Here is a 21,434-nt window from a genome sequence, read left to right as displayed (position 1 = left end):
GTATAAATACTTTATCCGGTCTGATAAGCAGACTAGCCATAAACAGACTAGCGTGATGGACACCGCATCCCTGACGACCGAGCAAGGTTGGGGAGAGTTTTTGACATCGCCAACTCACGCGATTGTGTAGCTCAAGTGGCCCTTGCAGCACCGATCAGGGTCAGGATGGGTACAGCATGCATGGTTGGTGGGCCGTCCATACATATATTTTTCATTGGACTCCCAAAAATGAATACGGGGCACTCCGTGATGTTGGCCCCAAGGCCCATATGTAGGGAGCCTCAGCCTTGTAAGTGAAAGCCCTCGAAACACGGTCGGTGGAGAGCTGATTACAAGTTTATTTATATCTTCGGTCGTCTTGGAGGCTGACCACTGATCGAAATCGCTTTGTTTCTCTGCGAGGAAGGCCTTCCAAGCCTGCATCTTCTTTGTACTCGTATAGAAGCCGGCCATACGCAGTATACACCCATTAATTCTCAAACTTTAGCAATGAGTCCCGTTTAGAGGCTTCGGCCCGGTTTGAGGATATTTCCGTCCTGAAACGAGAAAGAGCAAGACCCATATTTCATGCTTGGCATGTTTCGATTTGCAGAGAACGCCACTCGCTGTCTTCGCCGTTATGGGTTCTCTGGCTGTTAAGCTGACAGGATGGCATGGTTTCTACCGTGAACAACTTCGGTTGACTCACCTGAGCTAGTGTTTCAATGAACCTTGCCCTATACTGGACTCCGGCAGGACGGCCTTGTTTGGTGACTAGAGTCCACAAAAAGGACCCAGTGGCCTGCCTGAGGTATTACCCTTGCACAGGATGCTATCGTGGAATCTCGACCAACCTTTGATTAGGATGACCAAGGCGCTGCGCGAAGTGATGCTCGTATGCCGACGCTGCGGTAAATCCACGAGAGTTATGCAAGTTTTTTGTTTGATATCCCCAGTGGGCCCGCGTTCTAATATTAACACCCAATTTTTGGGAACTCACAGCTCCATGGTACTTCCCCACACGGCTAACAACCAAACATGGAGGTTGAGGCTTGACCGCGTTGGATCAGCCCGGCAGCGGCTCACGCTGCCTAGATCCAAGCCATTCCGAAAATTGGTTGATCCCGAAACTCCATTAACTACTTGGCTTCTAAAACAGGCTTCGTGTTCAATGACTAAGGATGCTTATTCTGCTCCCGACCATCGTGGTAAACCGTGTCTGCATCTTTGCCTACACCTTTCCTTGAGTTGACCACGGTATACTCGGCTAGGCCGGCGAGAGTAATCATTAACTTTCTTCCATAGACCCTTGCTATCAATCCAGTCGTCGACTTTCGCCCCTCGGCTTTAGTTCACAATATATTCACAAAAGAGAGGGGTGTCCATTCTTACCATTGATGACACGCATGGTTGGTCTATGAAAACTGTCACACTCATTGTGGATGGCCCAACGGCTCTACTCCGCCTACTGAAAAGTCCTGCGTCAAGCCCAGCCCAGTGCAAGCAACCCTCTGGAACCTTATGCACATCAGCAATCGAGCTTATCGTTGAAGCTTTCCAAGGCCCTTCATATCCGGCTCCCGTCCAGTCCCGAGCGAGAGGTAACCACGCCAAGTTTCGCAGAGGACTGGGAGTAGTGTACCTCAAGTATTTTTTTTTTTTTAATGCATTCTCGCGTCTTCTGGCCCCCTATTGAACGAAGTCGCAACTGTATGTCGTCCATATATGCCTAAGTTGTCTGCAATGCCATCCTACACAAAAGCACTAACTGATTAATCTTGTTTGTTTGATCCTATCAAAAGCATATAGGGTCCTGCCGATCACGGCCCGAGTGGAAAAGCACATATTAATGCGATAGGAAATAATGTAAGATCCACACCCAGCTGCAGCGCTGCCAATAGCGACATAATGTAGACATCCAGGGTAAGTTTCACGTCGTAAACACAGACAATGTGGATGCGGAAATGGGTTTTGAACATATTACTCCGAATACGCGGATGAAGCGGGGTGGCAGGATGTTTTGTTGCCTTGAATTTGTGTATTTTGATGATTGCAATTGACGGCACGAAGATGTGGCAAACGTGCTGTAGCCATTATCAAATCAAAGAACTATTAGCATCGGAAAAATAAGACGAAGTCGACCAGACACGAGGTTTCCGACAACACGACGCGGGGAGTTTACTAATGGTTCGAGGCCCTGGTCACGACAAGCAGGCAGGTTGGTGGCTTAGACGTGCGATTTAACAGGACAAGCTGAAGTGCATTGAACACCGCTTCAGCTGTTGGATGGAACGAGGCTGGCAAAGCGGACTGCAGTAACTAACTGGCTGTGGCACGGAGTAAAGAAAGCATACATTCAATCTCGGCCTGGTTATATGTCTACGCTTTACCCGTTCGCATGCATACGTAGGTGGTCTAATCCCAACGAGCTCGCTCATAATATAATCTTTTCAAGCCCTTTTTCCTAATGAGACGAGTCGACAAGATATCACCCCGCACCGAGTTGATAATGAACCGTCCACCAAGGTCCAAACAGAAACTAAAGGATAGCTGCAACAACTGCGCTTTTGCAAAAGTGAAGTGCAACAGAGCCAAACCAGTCTGCTCCCGCTGCGAGGACCGAGATCTGGTTTGCTTCTATGGGCCATCCCATCGATTTGGGAGACGGCCTGCAGCCAGCAGGATCGCTGAGAAGCGTGAATCCAATAAGAATGCGCTGGAAAAAGTCGTCCCATTGGCTCCCGCGCCGTCGCTGCCACCGCCGCCGCCGTACAGTCTCGAAATCCCACCTCCACTCACAGCGCCCGCTGGAACTCCGTCGATATATGAATCCACCCTCATCACAGATCTCTCCATGGTAGAATCCTCTCTACCGTTTGGATCGCACAACGAGACCTTTCCCTTGGCCTGGGATGAGCCGCTTTTGACGGCAGCGACGTGTCAATTCTCTGGCATAAATGAGTTTAACGATCCCAATGGATTCTGGAACGCGATGGATTCTTCGTACTATTCTCTCATGGACACTTCTTTGAACGCCCTGCAGACTCCGCCAGAGGATGAACCGGCAAAATCGCTTTTTCCCAGTGAGCCAGCAATTTCAATGCCCCCAGTGTTGAATCGCGCAGCGACAGGAGACATCCAGCATCCGTGGATGGGGATCAGAACCGCTCCAGACTCGCCCTCAGTGTTGCAATCGACCACAAATCCGGGACACGATCCTCATAAGTGTCCTGGAGCGGGAAGCCATAGCTCTCAATGCATGCCCGCTATCCAGTCCTGTCTTGCCAATCTTGACAAAGCCGCCTCCGATCTCGACATAGAAACAATTATCCGCACCAACAGAGAGGTCTTAGAGCAAATCATGGAAGTTCTGGACTGCTCGTGTTTCGCCAGCAATGAACAGCTCCAACTATTAGCTGTTGTCCTGGCGTTTAAAGTCATGTCTCGATACGCGGTGGCTGCGCTGGACGGACAGCCTTCTGCGTCAGCGTCTACGGGCACTGGGCTCTCTTCGCCAGTGAATCGTGGAATACATGAGCGTGCCCGCCTGGTGCTGGGTGAGCTGTACCGGGTTGTGCGGCTGGTTAACCGCCTGTCCGGATGCTTCAAAAAGGAAAAAATTGCCGAAACAAGTCCTTCACCCAAGCTAGCTGGGTCTGAGGCGTCGTCTACCGAATTCTCAGGGATGGGTGGGCATCATGTCTCCGCATCCGTTTTTGTCCAGCTGGAGGAAGACCTCCACCGTCGCTTCCGAGTTCTAAGGGATGATATCATTGCTGTGTTACGATCTCTATGAAATGATGGGTTATGGGATATTCATGGAGCGGGCGTTCAGCCTTTGCATTTGTTGGTTGTATTGAGTTATTGTTGTCTTCTTCCCTATGCGACAGGCGCATTGGGGGAATTCGCTGTGAATATGTGCCTTGAGCTTTGATGTATATGCATGATAGTTAAGAGTTGTAGATACCAATATATGAAGACAAAAGCATGGGCTTTCTAGTGATACAGTTCATCTGTCTGATCGTTCGCAGACTCAAAAAAATAACTACGTAACTACTTGCAAAGTGCCTGTTCAGCAACTGATGACCGCCCCGGATGGAGTAAGGCCGATATGGGCAAACCGATTTCCCCGAATGCTGAGTGTCGGCAGACGGATGAGAGATTCGGGATCCTTCAATGTTGGTATTAATAGAAGGAGCCCGTGCGGGACGATGATCTCATCCGATCGAGATAAATTGCCATGCAGCCGTTGGGAGCGAGTTGGTGCGGGTTCGGAATTGGTCCTTCGTTCGGCCGCAGTCTGTCCGCAGCACTTGCAGGGATGCCGGATCGACCCCCTGATTTGATTGGCCTTTTGGACTCCGAAGATCCCTGCAGCGCATCGAGTCGGCGAGACTCAAGTCCGTCAACCACCGTCGTGAAGAGCGAATCTCCAGATCAAGCTTCTCATTCAGATTTGTTAGTCCGGTGTTGGCAGCATGGGTTGGATGATCTACCCGTAGTCCGTTGCTTGCAGAAAAAATGAAATGAGATAAAACATGGCCGGCGAGCCGGTGTGCTCGTCGCTACGTGCTTGCTTCATCGTGCCAGTCTGCGCGTGATCTCTTGAATCCTTTCCTCTTACACGCTTCCATCTAGAGACAAAAAAATATCCAAAAATGTCTTTATCACCGCAAGATGGCAGAGAAGCTGACAACAACAGCACGTCCGTGCTGAGTTCTTTGGATGGCTCTCCGCTCAGCAGTGAGAACGAAAAGTCATCCATTGACGAGAAGGGCGATGGAGTCGACTACCTGCCCATCGGCCTACGGCTGATCGGGATCGTCGTTAGTCTCATGCTGGGCGTGTTCTGCATGGCCTTGGATAACACTGTGAGCTCCCGGTTTCATTTCCTATACCTCCGTCTCTCAGGCCCTTTCCCATGGGTGGTTTTGAGTTCATTTCACCCGATTTCCGCTAACTTATTCTTCTCTAGATCATTTCCGTGGCCATTCCCAAAATCACAGACGAGTTTCACAATCTCAATGACGTGGGCTGGTATGCGTCTGCGTACTTGCTGACAGGTTGCTGTAAGTGGGAAGAAGCGATCACCACCTGGTTTGCTTGATACATGGGCTGGGTGCTAATGTGAATCGGTCAACAGCCTTCCAACTTTTATTTGGCAAGCTGTACACATATTTTAGCATCAAATGGGTCTTCCTGATCGCTCTTTTCATCTTCGAGCTGGGCTCCTTGGTCTGCGGAGTCGCACCCACGTCCACAGCTCTGATTATCGGTCGAGCGATTGCAGGTCTTGGCAGCGCTGGTTTATTCACGGGCGCGCTGGTCACGATTGCGCATACGGTGTCACTGGACAAGCGACCGATGTTCTTCGGATTGATTGGGGGTGTTTATGGCGTAGCGTCGGTGGCGGGGCCACTGATGGGCGGCGCGTTCACCGACCATCTCACCTGGCGATGGTGCTTCTATATCAATCTCCCTCTCGGAGCTGTCACCGCTGTCGGGCTTGTGTTCCTTCTGAAACTAAAAGAGAAGAAGAAGGAGTCGCTTCGAAACCTCTTCTGGCGCCTTGATCCAATTGGGAGCGTCGTTTTCGTTCCCGCCATTGTCTGTCTGTTGCTCGCCTTGCAATGGGGAGGTGTCAATTACCCCTGGTCGAATGGTCGGATTATTGCACTGTTTATCATCTTCGGGCTCACCCTTATTGGTTTCTGTATCTTGCAGGTATACCTGAAGGAAAATGCCACTGTCCCAGCTCGCATTGCCAGACAACGATCAATCGCATCTGCATCCTTATTCGGGCTCTGCATTGGCGGGTCGTTCTTCATCTATATCTATTTCATTCCAATTTGGGTATGTTATACCCCCCCGGATTGCTTCGCTCGAGCCCAAATAAATTAAACTAACGTGACTGGGGATAAAACAGTTCCAAGCCATCCGAAATACCAGTGCCGTGACTGCTGGCGTCTATTCGTTACCACTCATCCTAGCTGAGATCGTGGCCATCGTGGTGTCAGGAGCTCTGGTCACTCATCTTGGCTATTTTGCTCCGTTCTTTATCGGCAGCAGCGTACTTATGAGCGTGGGTGCAGGCCTTCTGACACTCTTCACAGTCGACACCCCGCAGAAGGAATGGGTCGGATATCAATTTCTGTACGGCTTCGGAGTCGGGCTCGGATTCCAACAAGGTGGTGTCGCGGCCCAGGCCGTCCTAAACCTGAACGATGTCTCGATCGGCACAGCAATGGTGCTCTTCCTTCAAATTCTGGGCGGATCCGTGTTTGTCTCCGTCGCTCAGAATCTGTTCACCAACCGCTTGGTTGAAGGTATTGTGAAGCTGAATCTGCCTGGACTGAATCCAGAGGCGATCGTACACGCCGGAGCGACTGGCCTTCGCCGTGTAGTCGACCCAGACTATCTCCCTCAAGTTCTTGTGGTGTACAACGATGCGATCCTGAGAACCTTCCAGGTCGGGTTGATTTTGAGCTGTCTGAGTATCTTGGGGGCCGTGGGCATTGAGTGGCGTAGTGTCAAGGGGAAGAAGACTGCAGGTCCCGGGGCAGCATAACTAAGGGGTGTGTGTTGGATGTGTGTTCGATTTAGGGACGGTTGAAGGTTAAGTTATGAATTGGTTCGGCATGTATTGTTCAAGCGGGTTTAATGTTTATGAGAATAGATTTTCATTATGTGGAGTTGGTCTGTCTTTTCCTTTTCCCCTTTTCGTTTTCTTGTTTTCGTTTCTTTCGTTCGGGCTTTGCTGGCAAACTTCCCCCACTTGTGCTGTTTAGGATTTGAGACAAGCAGCATACTCTATTTGGTGTCTGGAGTTCAGAGGAGTTAATATGGATTCATGGACCTGAGTTATGTGTGCATAGTTCTTGATATCCGAGAAGTTGGTTGTATATACAGGAATTCTTACATGTTCAAGCATTCGAAGTGCTTTTGAGTCCTGAACCCCGGCATCTTGAAGTATATTTATTCGTTACCTGAACTCAATGGTGGATTCTTGATAAATTATATATGTCCATGTGTCACGTCAAACGAATAATGGAAATGTGAAGGCAAATGTAAGTTCTATTATGACTATCTAGTAACACATAATATCCAAGAATTCAAGTATAGATTGCAAAGTCAGAGTGACTCGGGTGTGTTCAAAGACACTGCCACTGCAATAACGTTCCCTTCGCTGTATGAGAGACTAACAATCACATTGCTTATGTTCGCCTGTCTGGCGGTACGTAGGGCTGCACCATGTAACTAAGGTAAACAGATCCACATGTTATTAAGGGGCTCTAAAAGTGAAATCAAGGATACAAATAGAAAGAAGATAAACTTACAACCACTTTAGGTGCCCCATTCCTATCACTTTTTACCTCAATTTCTTTCATCGGTGCCCCTGCCCCTTTGGACTTGACCCCAAGGCTCTTGAAAACGGCTTCCTTTGCGCACCAGCGCCCGATCAATGCCATATGCGGGTCCCGACATGCCTGGGCGAACGCCTGTTCGGCGGGAGTGAAGTTTCGTTGTATAAATAACGGGTTAGAGTCGTAGTCAAAGGTGCTTACGGCCTCAATGTCGACACCAATTGAGCGGATTTTCACATCTTGTGGAAGGGAGCGCAGGACATCACCAGTGATATCAGAAATGGAGATTTTGGCGGCAGGTACATCGTTTATCGGTGACGGCTCTGGTAGAGTAATATGATCCTGCGGGGGTTGCTCCGGCCTGACCATGACAGGCTGGGTACCATGGAGATTGGCGGGATCGAAATAGATCTTCTTGGACGTGGGATTAGTGGATACGCGAGCCAACGGATCTAGAAGTACTCTGGACTCATCCCGTTTCTCATACGGCGGCTGAGTTTGAGCCTTGACTAGAGAATCAGACATGACAGCATGTGCAAACGCTTGATTCGCTTGTCGCTTCCTGGTGGCGCACTTTTCTGCATACACTTGGTACACATCTTTCTCAAGTGTCCCGAGGAGATATTTTGGTGCCACTCCGACCATCTGGGCCCCTTTTTGCCCGAAGCCAAATGAATCCAGCAAAAAGGCATTGATCTCAGGGACATGAATCGTCTCTGTCGTGACCAAGATGTGCGGGAAGTCCCGGAGAGCAGGATCGATATTATCGCAATTGAAATTTCCAGGGACTGTGCCTGTATTCATAGCTTGCAGGCATCCGTTCAGCATCCACGCTGCAGCGGGGGCTTTTGGATGCCCTGTGACAGATTTCTGACACATAGCTAAAAGGGGCGGACCTTTACGACCGAGATGGTCCATTTGCTTGTTTAATGCATCGAGTTCGTTAACATCATTAGCTTTCGTAGAAGTTCCATGCAACGATACAATTCCAATATCATCAATACCGAGTCCCCAGGTGGCCAACGACGCTCGCATGGGTGAGATTGTAGGGCAAAATTGTCGAAACTGATTCCCCCACTGGCGGCGGAGCGCATTGATCTGTGCCGGAAGAGTAGACTCTTTTGCAAGATCGAAGCCATCGATACTGTTCTGGTATGACTCTAGACTATCCGAGTCTGGTACTGAATCTCCTGATGAACCAGAAGGAGAAACAAATCCAGGGGTTAGAGTGGGTGAAAGCAACTCTGTCTCATCGTCGCTGTCATGGCCTATTTTCTTGTCATTAGAACCAGAGAGAAGTTGAGAAATGGATGCATTCAACTTCTCGCGGCGGTATTCTAGATTTAGAAGCGGGGATTGAAGAGCTTCTGGGGCCTCTCGCGCGAATGTAAGAACGCCTTGACCGGGAGCTGGAACGGAGCGACTGATTTTGTCTGCTGCCATAGCGGAGCCTGAGACGACAGCGTAGATGGGCAGCCCCATAGAAATGGCCAGCTCCGCTGTGCATAGAATTTGGACACCTCCACCAAGAGCTTCAACAAATCCCCCCCGTGATTCAGCGGTGGGTCGAGACATCTCTGCAGGAGTGCGACCTTGTGCAAACTGGTCTTCGGTGTCGACTGTGGCCTTCATCATCGTAAAAGCGTGGGCCTCGTCCTCATGGAAGTTATCCACACCACCAACAAGACACATCTTGGTCTTTCCAGCGAGAAGAGAATCTACCCCAATGTCCAGTGATTCGAGGCTGGTAGCACAGGCCCCAACCGGGGTTTTAATAGGGCCACTGCTTCCGAGCAAAAGCATGTTGACCCACGCTGCGGGAGTATTGAGGTTGGTCTCCTGGAGCACATCCCCGGGCACTGTCTTGTCCAGGTACACATCCCTAAACATCTCGCGGTTCTTTTCTGTTCCACCTAGCGAGGACCCAATGAAGTTGCCCACTTCAGATACATGGATATGGTGAAATATCTCCATGGGATTCTTTATTCCTGCGCTGAGAAACGCATCTGACACGCAACATAGCGCAAACAATGTCACTGGATCCACTTGATTCACAATGTCTTCTGGTATACCGTATCGGGCTGGCGTCCATCCACTCGGAAGTTGACCAGCAACATAATTCGCGGGTACAGGGGATTTCTTTGGAATCATGATCCGCGCACCAGCCTTGATCTGAACACGGAAGGAGTCCGGCTCTTCCAGTTGTCGGATCACAGCATAGTCGCCATGCTTCTGTTTGAACGCTGTAGCGGTAGCCAGAGTTGCGTCGAACTCGGGTAGGTCTTCCTCCACTGCAATTTCTTGTAAGGACTCCTTACCGTGAGGATCGTATCCTCCTGCCATCTCCGGTTCAATGATTCGAATTCCACAATGCTGTTGAATATGATCCCCAAATCTCTGGGCAACCTGCCCATCAGATAAGCGCTCTTGCGACTTCGCGTCCACCCAGCCTACATAATGCCCAGTGGGAGGGTTAATGTCAACATGTTTGATCAAGCCCATCAGCCATGCAAGCTCGATATAGCCCTCAGTAGAGAGCTGTTGTTGACTCTCCATTTCGAAACGAGTCCGGGAGCTACCCCAGGGGCCCAACTCTGAAAACCCCACGATAACAACGGTACTGGAATGGTCCACCATGCCAGTTAGGTGCTTTAGGGGTTCTAAGTCCTGATGGTAGTCGAGCTCGCGAGGAAATTCCATTTGCAATGTGCACCGGCTCATACGGTCCTTGCTATGTAGTCCATCTTCACTTTCCGTCTCCGTTGTCGCCATCGAGCGTTCACGACGATCTTCTTCATAGATAGCCTTGGCAATATCCGCACGCTGACGTAGGGACTGACGGGCGTCCTTAAGAATGCTTTCCAGCCCATTTAACCTCTGAAGATTTCCCCCAAGATCTACCAAAATGGGCTTGTCCTCGCTCATCCTAGCTACGTCTGGAGAGAGAAGGGATAGTATATTCAACGCCATCTCCTCCTGGGAGAATGTCAACCCACCATGGGCTTCGATGGTCTCCGCCAGGGTGTCATTAGATTCCATGAGTCCTGTGCCCCGGGTCCAGCCTATCACGACGCCACATAACGACACCTGCTTTCCCCACGACTCAGAAGAAATTCGGTTAAGCAGACTCTCCAAGCCCAACTTTGTCTCGGAATAGAGTCCATCGCCGCCAAAGGTCCCGTGATTTGGAGAAAGAGGTAGAAGAACCTGTGTTGGGTTGCAATCAATCTTTTCCGCACTCTTCATCTGAGCAATGTGGCCAATTAGTCGGAGAACGTTGACTAGCATCGCACGATGGGCAAATTCGGATTCTGCACCTATGCCATCGACTTCAATCCCTTTCTCCGGAATGGCAGCGAACGGAATGAGGATGTCGATATTTTTTGCTAACCCAGATGGGCTGTAGATGTATTGGATCAATTCAGCACAATCACGCATGCTGCCTTGGTTGAATGGCAAGAGATACAATTCAGAGCCTCTGCTTCCAAACTCTGCGTACATCTTGCGAAAGTATGCTTGGCTGTCGGCAATAGCGCGGCTTGTGGTGACAATGACAGCAGCTCCCCCCATAATGAGTCCCTTGACAAGCTCAGCGCCAATAGAACCGGGGCCTGCTCCGGTTACAAGAGCAACCTTGCCAGCGAAAGAAATTCCGTATGTCAAGACCCGTGAGATAACTCGGAAGAATTCCTCTGTCATCCTGCTTTTGACTTTCCAATGACCAGCGACACGTGTTTTCAGAGAAGCAAATTGTAGAGCGCGTCCTGACTTTAGAAGAGAGACATAGTCCGAGAAGCCATCACGTGGGACTTCGGTGCAGCGAATGGAGCCATCCTCCCCTATGATAGTCCGTGGTTTAGTCAACGGCAGCGAAAAGCTTGCTCGCGGTGGATGCGACGCTGACGAAGCAATTAAACACTTTACTCGTTCACCAAGATGAAATAGTCGAGGATGAAATTCACCAGTCCTGTCAGAGTGGTCTATGAGCCGCTTGACCAGATCAATAGTCTCTTCATTCGATCTGTTCGCAATCCGGCGCCACATATTTATATCTGCTCGAACTTCCGGCTGACCTTTAACTTGGCCACTGAGAAGACTAATCCAGCTCTTGATAACGTCCATGCGAACTTGGTTCCACCAGAAATTGAACCTCCTCTGGTGGCGGCGGTTAAAACGAGGTTGAATCCGACGTTCAAAATCTTCGTTAAACTCCGATATCCAAAGATTGAGCCGAGACTGGTGTATGTTATCCGATTCGGAAAGGGGATCTCGGTGGGCGCACGTTTCAATCCCCAGGTACGATGCAAGGGCCTTATGCTGCACCATGGCAAGGCGTTTCTGCTCGTGTGTCAACTTATCCAGTGTAGCGGTATCCAGCACAATGTCGGCCGAAGGTACGGTGCTTGTGGACGCCTGTTCCTGTAAATTAAGCCCGCAAGCCTTAGCATACGAGCTGGTGACCGTATCCAGTAACTCTTTAGCAGCGTCAATTGACGGGAACTGGCCCATGGACTCAGCCACTGCCTTTGTCATAGTGATCAAAACGACTGTAGTTTGTCGGCCGGGACCCAAACCCCAACGACGTTGTAGATGCTCTCGGATGGAGTTTAGGTTGAACCGTGCCGGCATCGTTGATGAAACCCATCGGGATATCAACGTGGATATCGTTTTCCCCAGATGATCCGGGGAGCTATTGAAGGATTCTGCCAGCGCATTAAGAGGAAGGTCCTCGGCACCGTCAGGGGTGTTACCAAACTCGTTGGAAAGGTCTGCCAAAAACTCATTTTGCAGAGTAGATTTTCCTAGATGATGTCAGGCTGGAAGTTTATTTCGCGAAAAGGACATTTACCTGCAGCTAGATCTTTGATGGTCTTGGTTGAGGGCACTTGAGGAATTGACTTCCGGAGCTTGCAGCCTATGATGGCCTGAATTATCTCTAATGCGGTGGCAGGGACATCGGGGATGCTGTTAGCGACGGGAGCGGATGGTGAAGGTTTTCTATCAACTGGTGGCTGTGAGGGAGCACTGGTCGTCAACTCCGGTGTAGATACAGAAGTCGCCTGCGACTCCACTAGAGTTTCAGAAGCTGTCGTCTGCTCGTCAGTACTGTATTGGTACTGGATCAATTTTGAATCCTGGGTGCTGGCGAGAAAAAGACGCTCAATGCCAAGAAGCGTGTCTTGAAACGTGAATTTAGCATCTTTCGTTCTCCGAGCCATATTCACTAAGATATTTGACGGTCCCAGCTCCACAAGGCGTGAGATGCTTCTCTCTCTATCAAATAAGACATTCTGAGTATCTATCCTACCTTAGAGGTTAGCATTTTCAGCCGATTGAAGAAAAATGTAGGAGAAAGTACGTACCATTGTACTGGAAAGGCAAATTGGTGGCTACCGTCCTGGTGTATTAGCAGGGCGCTTAGACATATGGCCAACAAACGGGTCATTGGTACACACGCGAGTAACTCAACAAGTAAATGGTAGGCAATTTTCCGGCTGTCGACACCGTTGCCTAAATCAATGCTTCCAGCAGAAGAAATAGACATAATTCTGGAAGAGACGCAACACTGCGAATCAACCAATCTGTTCTAGAGCACCGAAGTCTCGGTGGGATTTGAGATCAGGCTAAGTAGAAAGCATGGAGCAAGCGAAAGTTTCTAGGAAATAGATAGTATTTGATAAGGATAGAGTATCTTGAGAGAAATAAGAAGCAATCGACCAGCATACAGAGATATAGCATGCGGTCGTTCATGCCTCCAATATGAGAGAGTGGCCATTATAGCCAGAAGTTATGCTGATATCACCGTGATGTCAGGGGCCGGATTCAAGCTGCGCCCATCCAAGCACCAGGCTGAAACCCGAGCACCCATTTTCACAAGTCGCTTTCCGAGAGATGTTGTCTCGCGAGGGCGATTTACTCAGAAGCAGTTAAGCCACCCAACAATGTAAACCGTTCTGTTTAGCTCCTCACAAGACACACAAGCAGAAAGAGAGGGAGATATTTTTAGGGCGGAGGTTCTTCGGAGTCCGGATGTTGAAATAAAGTTGGGTAGCGGTATTTTATGGTCGTTTCAATACGGGGAATTACAAAGTTACATACAAACAACCGCAGCATCAGAGAGATTGCGGCTCCAAGCCAATGTGTCTGACCAACACCATAAGCCTAGCCATGTAGCAAGTCACTTATCTAGCCCCGTGAAGGGACCTGTCGAGATGGATTTATCAGTATTCTCATGTTTCTCCTTGGATTCCATATCCCACTCCAGAAACCACTTTTTGCCGTGGCGGAGTGACTGCATGTTGGTGTGTGCTAGATATGTCTCATGATCAGGATATTCGATGGACTTTCAAGTCCCTAGGAGAAGAGAAGGATTTATTGATATCGTACTTTACTTCTTTGAGGGGATCTGCACAGAGCGCCGATTTGATACCCACGTTTTCATCTCACGACGATATTTGCTTATCTTTAAATCAAACTCTGGCGTTGCTCGACTTCATTTCGACGAACCCACCGGACGATACGATTCTACAGCTACTCCACCGAGCCTTTAAGTGTGAGCTTCTCTGCGGCGGTGATATTCATTCTCTGGCGTTAAAACTGGAACCATCCTCCAGCAGAAAGCTCATCGAGGCATATTTTCGCACCATCGGCCGTTTCAGGGAGATGTCGACATCGGCGCTTTTTGAAAGGGCCAACATCGACGATATATCGTTGTTGGCGGTCTTTGGAGGCCAAGGAATTCACAATCTTGACTGTTTGACTGAGTTACGGAACATCTACCACACATATAAGCCTCTAATCGGAGACTTCATCCAGCGGGCCGCATTAAACTTGCAAAATATTGCCCTCAGATGCTCCGACTCTGCAGACGGCCCTTTTTATGCAAAGCTTGATATCCATGACTGGCTCTTTGGTCCTTCCGAGAAATGCCCGGGGCGCGAGCATATTGCAACTGCACCCATCAGCTTTCCCATCAACGGGCTCACCAGCTTTGCACACTACGCAATTGCCTGTCATGTGCTCAACCTTCACCCGGGAGAAATGAGAGTCCGATTTTCGGGCGCAGCGGGGCACTCACAGGGTGTAATAGTTGCCGCTGCAATAGCTGGTTCGGACTCTTGGTCTAGGTTCCATGATCTGGTGGATAGGTCGCTGGAGCTGCTATTTTGGATCGGGCTTAAAAGCCACCAGTCCTTTAATCACTCTGTGCTCCAACCTGCAGTTGTTTCAAGCGATGGTAACCAGAATGCTGTTGCACACTCGATGCTTAGTATACGTGGAATGCGGAAAGTGAAGTTGCAAGAGCTCCTACAGCAGAGTAATTCTTGCTTGGGAGAATCGGAAGCCGCATACTTGAGTCTTCAAAATTCTGACGATGCTTTCGTGGTTGCGGGCCCCACGAAAACATTACGAGGAATATGTCAACTACTGGAAAAACGCAAGGTCGCGCCCAACGAGTCCCAGGCGAAAATCCCGTTCCCTGATCGCGCTCCCAACATCGATTACCAGCTCTTGCCTATTTCAGCTCCGTTTCACTCCCCTCACCTGCAGAATGTAACTCAGGAAGTTCTCCAGCAGGTCGGAGCAGAACTTTTGGCGGAACTTGACCTCCGCATACCGGTATATCACACCCGGACAGGAGCTGATCTCAGGGACATCACCGGGACGGATCTCACAGCAGAACTTGTACGAATGATCACATGCGAACAGGTTTTCTGGCGTGAGGCATGTCTTAAGGACGATATTACACACATTATAGACTTTGGACCTGGTCGAAGCAGCTGTCTACTCCTCAACCAGATTCAGGGCTCTGGGACACGTATCATTCTTGTATCGGAACCGACAGATTCCACGAGCTTGTATGGCGGCAAACATGAATTCTTCTCCAGTGAAAAGCCCTTTTTCGCTCCTAAGTGGTCGCATATACATCGCGCCAAGCTGATTCGGGATGAGGGGAATTTAAAGATAAGAACGCCGATGACGGAAATATTTGGAACTCCACCCGTTATGGTAGGTGGAATGACACCAACAACCGTTGCGTGGGACTTTGTGTCTCATGTGATGAATGCTGGTTACCACATCGAACTGGCCGCCGGCGGCTATGCGAAACCCGAAGACCTCGAATTCGCTATCAGGAGACTCGCGACATCTATACCGCCACATCGAGGAATTACCCTTAACGTCATCTATGCCAACCCCAAGGCAATATTGTGGCAAATTCCGCTGATCCGCCAATTGATCTCTGACGGCCTCCCAGTTGAGGGCTTGACGATTGGGGCCGGTATCCCTTCATTGGAAGTCGCATCCGAATATATCCATACATTGGGCTTGAAGCATATTTCATTCAAGCCCGGATCGGTGGATGCGATTGATCAAGTGATCAAGATTGCAGAGGCAAATGAGTCATTTCCAATAGCCCTGCAATGGACTGGAGGGCGGGGCGGTGGCCACCACTCCTATGAGGATGTGCATGCTCCTATCTTGAAAACATATGCACGAATCCGGAAAAGAAAGAACATTATTCTCATTATAGGTAGCGGATTTGGGGATGCGCAAGGAATGCTACCTTACCTTACTGGCTCCTGGAGCGAAACCTTTGATTACCCCCCCATGCCATTTGACGGTGTGCTGCTTGGTAGCCGTATGATGGTCTCCAAAGAGGCTCACACTTCCCCGCGAGTTAAAGATTTAATTGTCCAGACTAAGGGCACCAGCGACGCCGACTGGTTCGCCACCTACTCTGGTTCAGCAGGAGGAGTGATCACAGTTAAATCGGAAATGGGAGAGCCCATCCATAAACTGGCCACACGAGCGGTCCTTTTATGGAATGATCTGGACCGAACCGTCTTTCGCATCAAGGAACCCGCGAAGCGACTTGAGGCCCTTCTCGCCCGGCGAGAGTCCATAATTTCTCGCTTGAACACAGATTACTGCCGACCATGGTTTGCAATAGACTCGAGCGGCAATGCAGTGGAGCTTGAGGATCTAACCTATGCGGGTTGTTTGCTTAGGGTAGTGAATTTGATGTATTTGCCACAACAACGGCGTTGGGTGCATCCATCGTACTTGAGGTTCTTCCTTGACTTTTTACGCCGTGTTGAAGAACGATTATGCCACTCTACTTCATCTGTCGTTGCAAAGGAGTCGTCGAATCCTTTCAAGCTCGTGGATAGCCTCCACAGAGATTGTCCGATGCTTAGCACTGAGCTCATTTATCCAGAAGATGTATCGTACTTTCTGGCACTCTGTCGTCGTCGAGGCCAAAAGCCCGTCAATTTCATTCCAAGACTTGACGAAAATTTTGAAGAGTACTTCAAAAAGGATAGCTTGTGGCAAATGGAGAACTTGGAAGCAGTGATAGACCAAGACCCTCAGCGGGTATGCATAATTCATGGCCCAGTGGCTGCAAAATACTCGACCTCGACTGAGGAATCTGCGGGACAAATTCTGGATGGAATCTGCAATGATTTATTATCTTCCCTTGCTTCGGGTCAACATGAGAACCGGGAAAATCTTACCGCCTTGTCGAAGACCCCAACAGAACAGCCTCTTGCGGGTATATTTCCCTGCGCCAGTTTCACCTCAGACCAGATGCACAATGTGTATACTTTTACATCTTCAGTGACCGACATTGAAAGGAACCGGATCCTCGAACACGCTTTGGGAGGAGTAAATCAGTGGCTACAGGCCTGCTTTTCTGAGCAATATATTCGCCGCGCGAACATTCAGGAGCACAACCCTCTCCCAATCGCATTTCGTCCTGTCACAGGTGATGCTCTGATAGTCCGATATCACGGATCCACTAGACAGGTGAGAAGTGTCACATTATCTAGGAACTCTCCGTGGCAAAACACCCCATATCCAGCGTTGTCTCTCTCTTCATCCGATGGGAAGCAGGTTCGCGTTACAATTCAAACACCCCCTGACTTGTCTCGACGAGTCAGCCATCTGCGTTATGAGCTTCATCTTACCGAAGCAGGAGGTCGGTTCGTGATCAATGATAAGACGGGACAGAGATTGGAGCGAATCCGGAAATTTTATGCGTCCCGATGGATGCTTGAATACGGGGCATGTGCAAATACGGACATCACCTTGCCCTTTTTCCAGGAGGAAATGACGCTGTCCCAGAAGATGGTGGACAGCTTTGCGGCCGTCGTTGCAGGGGCCCAAGGAAATTATAGTCCTCCTTTATCGACTCAACGTCTCGCACCGCTTGATTTGGGAATAGTCTGTGCATGGTCTGTGCTAATGAAGCCATTACTAGCCACAGGAGTTGGTGGTGACCTTTTCCGGCTCTTGCACCGATCCAACACCTTCGAGATGTTTCCCGATGCGAAGCCCCTAGAGATTGGGGACGTTGTCCAGGCGAATTCACGAGTTACTGCGATACGTGCCCAACCTAAAGGAAAGCTAGTAGAAGTCAGCGCAACCATTACAAGGCGACAAGAGCCTGTCATGACCGTAACTTCAGCTTTCTTTATCCAGGGGGAAAGCCAGCCCAGTGGCCCTATGTTCCAGCGACTCCAGGAACCCGAAATGATTGTACGGGTTACGACTCAGAAACTTGAGGCGTTGTTACACAGTAGAAAGTGGATCAAATTCGACGACGGCCCCAAGACTAAGTTACACCACAAATGCCTCGCTTTCCGCACTGAGTCTTATAGTATCTATGCCCAGTCCTCCGCCTCCTATGGCTTGGAGGTCACAGGGACAATTTCCTGCATGGTAGATGGGAAACAACTGTCTCGCGTTGGTGAAATCAACTATTCACATCCACACTGCCATGGAAACCCTGTGACTGAATTTCTTAATCGCTATGGAGAGCCATTGAAGCAGCGCCAACATCTAGAACGCCCTGGGTGGGACAAGTCAGCGTCATGGGTTATGGAAATCCCTGCATTTGCCAGTCGAGACTATGCGACAGTGTCTACCGATAATAATCCTATCCATGTGTGTTCCATCTTTGCAGGTTTGGCACGACTTTCACAACCCATTGTTCATGGCATGTATACATCGGCCTTTGTGCGAAGAGAACTGGAGAATCGCCTGGCAGAGTCTGACCGTTCCCGTTTCCGCCGGTGGTACACATCATTTGAAAGCCCTGTCCATGAAGGTGATGCCCTGCGCGTCGAGGTCGAGCATACTTCGATGGTTCAAGGGCGCATGGTCTTCAATGTGCATGTTTTCAATAATGCCAGCAATGAAATTGTGATGAAAGCTGAAGCTGAAGTTGAGCAACCGCCGACAGCCTATCTTTTCTGTGGCCAGGGAAGCCAGGAAAAGGGCATGGGGATGACACTATATGACAATGATGAGGCAGCACGAGAAATTTGGGACAGAGGGGATCGTTACCTTCTTGATCGTTATGGTAAGAGATGGCCAGCCACCGGCCCTCCTATCAAATTCTTTAATTTGGTGGATTATTGCTCACACTTCCGCGCGATTAGGTTTCTCCGTGATTGATGTCATCCGGCAAAATCCATCGAAATTGACCGTACACTTCCGAACTGCAAAAGGACGCCGCGTGCGTGAGAACTATCTTGCGATTACCCGTCGAGTAGTCGAGAATGGGCGTGAAGTTCAGGTTCCCATTATGGCGGGATTGACCCCTGAATCCGAATCGTATACATTTCACAACCCAACTGGGCTGCTCTTCTCCACCCAATTCGCCCAACCTGCCATCAGTTTGATGAATCTTGCCGAGATGGCCCGACTTGAATCAAGAGGGCTGGTACAAAGTGATGCTACCTTCGCTGGACACTCTCTAGGCGAATACAGTGCGCTTGCTGCTTGTGCTGGCATCCTGTCGGTGGAGGATCTGATTGCCCTTACCTTTTACCGTGGTGTGGTGATGCAAAATATGATGGATGGTGATACCACGGGGCAAACGGACTTTTCTATGGTCGCCGTTAACCCGTCAAGGGTCAAAAAAGGTATGTGTCCCGTATCATGATGTTGCATAAGAAAATAGCCCTCACACCTATATTAGATTTTACACAGGAGTCTCTCATTATCCTCACCAAACAAATAAGTTCCACCATGGGTCTCCTTCTCGAAGTTGTCAACTACAATGTCTATCAACAACAATATGTCTGCGCTGGTCACGTAAGTGTTCCTTCCATAAATATCAGTCTCATAGTTTTAGACGCTAATTTTGTCATCAGCTACAAGCCCTTTGGCTACTGGGAAAAGTCTGTGATCACTTAGCCAATGATACAAGAGCTGGGACAGACACCCCTGAGGCTCTACTTGAAATTGTACAGCGACATGAGCCAGCAGCCAGAAGCCAAAAAGCCCCTGTCCAGCTTGATCGTGGAAAGGCAACTGTCCCTCTCCTTGGTATTAATGTTCCCTTCCACTCTAGCTATCTACAGGGCGGCATTGACACTTACCGGGAATACCTTAAAGACAAGATTAAGGAGGAGAAGATTGACCCTCTTCGGCTGGTAGGCAAATTCGTTCCAAACGTGATGGGAAAGCCATTTTCTGTACAAAAGCCCTATGTTGAGGATGTGGCTCGGGTTACAGGGAGTCGGGTCTTGCAGCAGATGCTGGAGAGCTGGGCTTAATATTGCTAGAGTTTATTGTTCTCCGTTTCTTCGATTTAGATATAACATTGGTTAGGTATCGACGGAGTAGTTTCATATCCAATACATAGAACATAAAGGAATGAGATTTATATGAATAAAAGAAAGTCAGACCTACAAAATAGCATTGGGGGACACTTGGAGATTTCAATGAAAATGGTCACGCGGCTTAAAACCTTGTTACTCTCTCGCTCATGGCTTTTTGACTTCCTTTCCAGTAGGCAGTTTTGGAAAATGACATGAAAGGGACTTTAGGTATATGTAGGTACCTGCCTAGGTACCTGGCAGGATACGGAAAACGGAGAATCAATTTTGCGTCGGTTTACAGGAGAATTATTAATCCGGGCGTGAGGTTCATTTTGATGGAGGACTTGTATGCTTGTCATTCACTAAGCTACCTAAAGGGGAATCTCGGCTAATCTATGTGGGTCACGTGAGCGAGGTGCTAGTTGGATTACCTAACACCCCCCCATGCAACAATCTCCAGCAGTGAGTGAGAGCCACAAAGATCCAAAGCTTCCAAATCTCTCAAATCCGTGATAAAAATTAATTACAAAATCCAGATTTATTCCTTCTTTAGGCTTAGCTCTGTTTGCTGTGATATGGTATTTTTGCCGGCTTCACTGATAAACCTCTATATTTTCCTGTATCAACTCGTCACTCCTATTGTGCTCATGAATTGAGTGTAGGGATCCATTGTGAGAGTCTTTGTGAGCCCATCAGCTTTATTTGCATTGCTTCCAACATACTTGATCAAGATTTTGTTCTTTTGCACCCAGTCTCTTAGCATATGGTGCTGAATCTCAATATGGTGTGCTCTTCACATTATAGCTTCAGCTTTGGCTAAGTCAACTGCTCCCTTGTTGTCAACACTTAATTTTGAGCTTCTTAGCCTTGCTGAGCCTTCACTAATTACCCCAGCATCTATCAACAGGTTGTTGATCCAAACCAGTTCACAAGCAGCTTTGCTAGCTGCCAAATACTTCACTTCAGTCATAGATTTTGAGATGGATGTCTGGCACTGTGATCTCCATGATATTGGAGCTCTGTTCATGGTAATAATATAGCCACTGGTGGATTTGTATGCAGGGTTGGCTCCAGCCCAGTCAGAATTCAAACTGGCTGCCAGTTTCAAGCCTTCAGAATCCATATCTCTTTTGAAGACTATTCCTTTCAATTTTGTGTCCTTGAGGTAGCATAGGATCTGCTTGAATGCTGCCCAGCTCTCCCTATTGGGCCTGCTGTTGAATCTCACCAGATAATTGACTGTGAATGCAATATCCAGCCTCATACACATAACTAGGAACTGTAGAGAGCCCAGGCCTTTCCTGTAATTCATAGGCATAGCCTGCTTGTCAACTCCATCTTTGAGGGTCTGATCTGGTGTGAATTCAATGCTTATTCCTTTCTTTATTGGCATTTTGGAAGGTTTGCAGTCTTCCATTCCATATTCAGTCAGTAGATCCTCAATATACTGTTCCTGGTTCACAAAAAGGTCTCCATT

The 21,434-nt window shown here is 49.0% G+C and overlaps 5 protein-coding genes across 5 annotated transcripts; 4 read left to right on the top strand and 1 right to left on the bottom strand.

The window, feature by feature from the left end:
- The first annotated feature begins 137 nt into the window (after positions 1-137).
- Positions 138-1,769, top strand: CIMG_08561 (uncharacterized protein). Its single transcript, XM_001241397.2, has 2 exons — positions 138-790; positions 844-1,769. The coding sequence occupies exons 1-2, from the start codon at positions 705-707 to the stop codon at positions 1,229-1,231; spliced, it is 474 nt and encodes a 157-aa protein (XP_001241398.1). The 5' UTR covers positions 138-704; the 3' UTR covers positions 1,232-1,769.
- A 677-nt stretch (positions 1,770-2,446) lies between these two features.
- Positions 2,447-3,984, top strand: CIMG_08562 (uncharacterized protein; the record flags this gene model as incomplete). The annotated part of the gene is made up of 1 exon (XM_001241398.2): positions 2,447-3,984. The coding sequence occupies one exon, from the start codon at positions 2,447-2,449 to the stop codon at positions 3,773-3,775; it is 1,329 nt and encodes a 442-aa protein (XP_001241399.2). The 3' UTR covers positions 3,776-3,984.
- Positions 3,985-4,451: 467 nt separating this feature from the next.
- On the top strand, positions 4,452-6,909 carry CIMG_08563 (drug:H+ antiporter-2). Its single transcript, XM_001241399.2, has 4 exons — positions 4,452-4,850; positions 4,955-5,048; positions 5,123-5,832; positions 5,906-6,909. The coding sequence occupies exons 1-4, from the start codon at positions 4,638-4,640 to the stop codon at positions 6,545-6,547; spliced, it is 1,659 nt and encodes a 552-aa protein (XP_001241400.2). The 5' UTR covers positions 4,452-4,637; the 3' UTR covers positions 6,548-6,909.
- Positions 6,910-7,036: 127 nt separating this feature from the next.
- Positions 7,037-13,235, bottom strand: CIMG_08564 (phosphopantetheine-protein transferase). The gene is made up of 5 exons (XM_001241400.2): positions 12,800-13,235; positions 12,707-12,733; positions 12,193-12,647; positions 7,317-12,145; positions 7,037-7,236 (listed from the first exon to the last, which is right to left on the bottom strand). Exons 1-5 carry the CDS (start codon positions 12,886-12,888, stop codon positions 7,111-7,113), a joined length of 5,526 nt encoding a protein of 1,841 aa, XP_001241401.2. The 5' UTR covers positions 12,889-13,235; the 3' UTR covers positions 7,037-7,110.
- Positions 13,236-13,658: 423 nt separating this feature from the next.
- Positions 13,659-19,912, top strand: CIMG_08565 (fatty acid synthase beta subunit; the record flags this gene model as incomplete). Its single annotated transcript, XM_001241401.1, has 4 exons — positions 13,659-18,711; positions 18,791-19,276; positions 19,333-19,448; positions 19,508-19,912. The coding sequence occupies 4 exons, from the start codon at positions 13,659-13,661 to the stop codon at positions 19,910-19,912; spliced, it is 6,060 nt and encodes a 2,019-aa protein (XP_001241402.1).
- Positions 19,913-21,434: the final 1,522 nt, after the last annotated feature.

The sequence above is a fragment of the Coccidioides immitis genome (assembly GCF_000149335.2).
Source record: "Coccidioides immitis RS genomic scaffold supercont3.3, whole genome shotgun sequence".
In the NCBI taxonomy this organism is placed as follows: domain Eukaryota; kingdom Fungi; phylum Ascomycota; class Eurotiomycetes; order Onygenales; family Onygenaceae; genus Coccidioides; species Coccidioides immitis.
The sequence above is the reverse complement of the archived record's forward strand: the minus strand, read 5'-3'. Positions and strand labels throughout refer to the sequence as shown.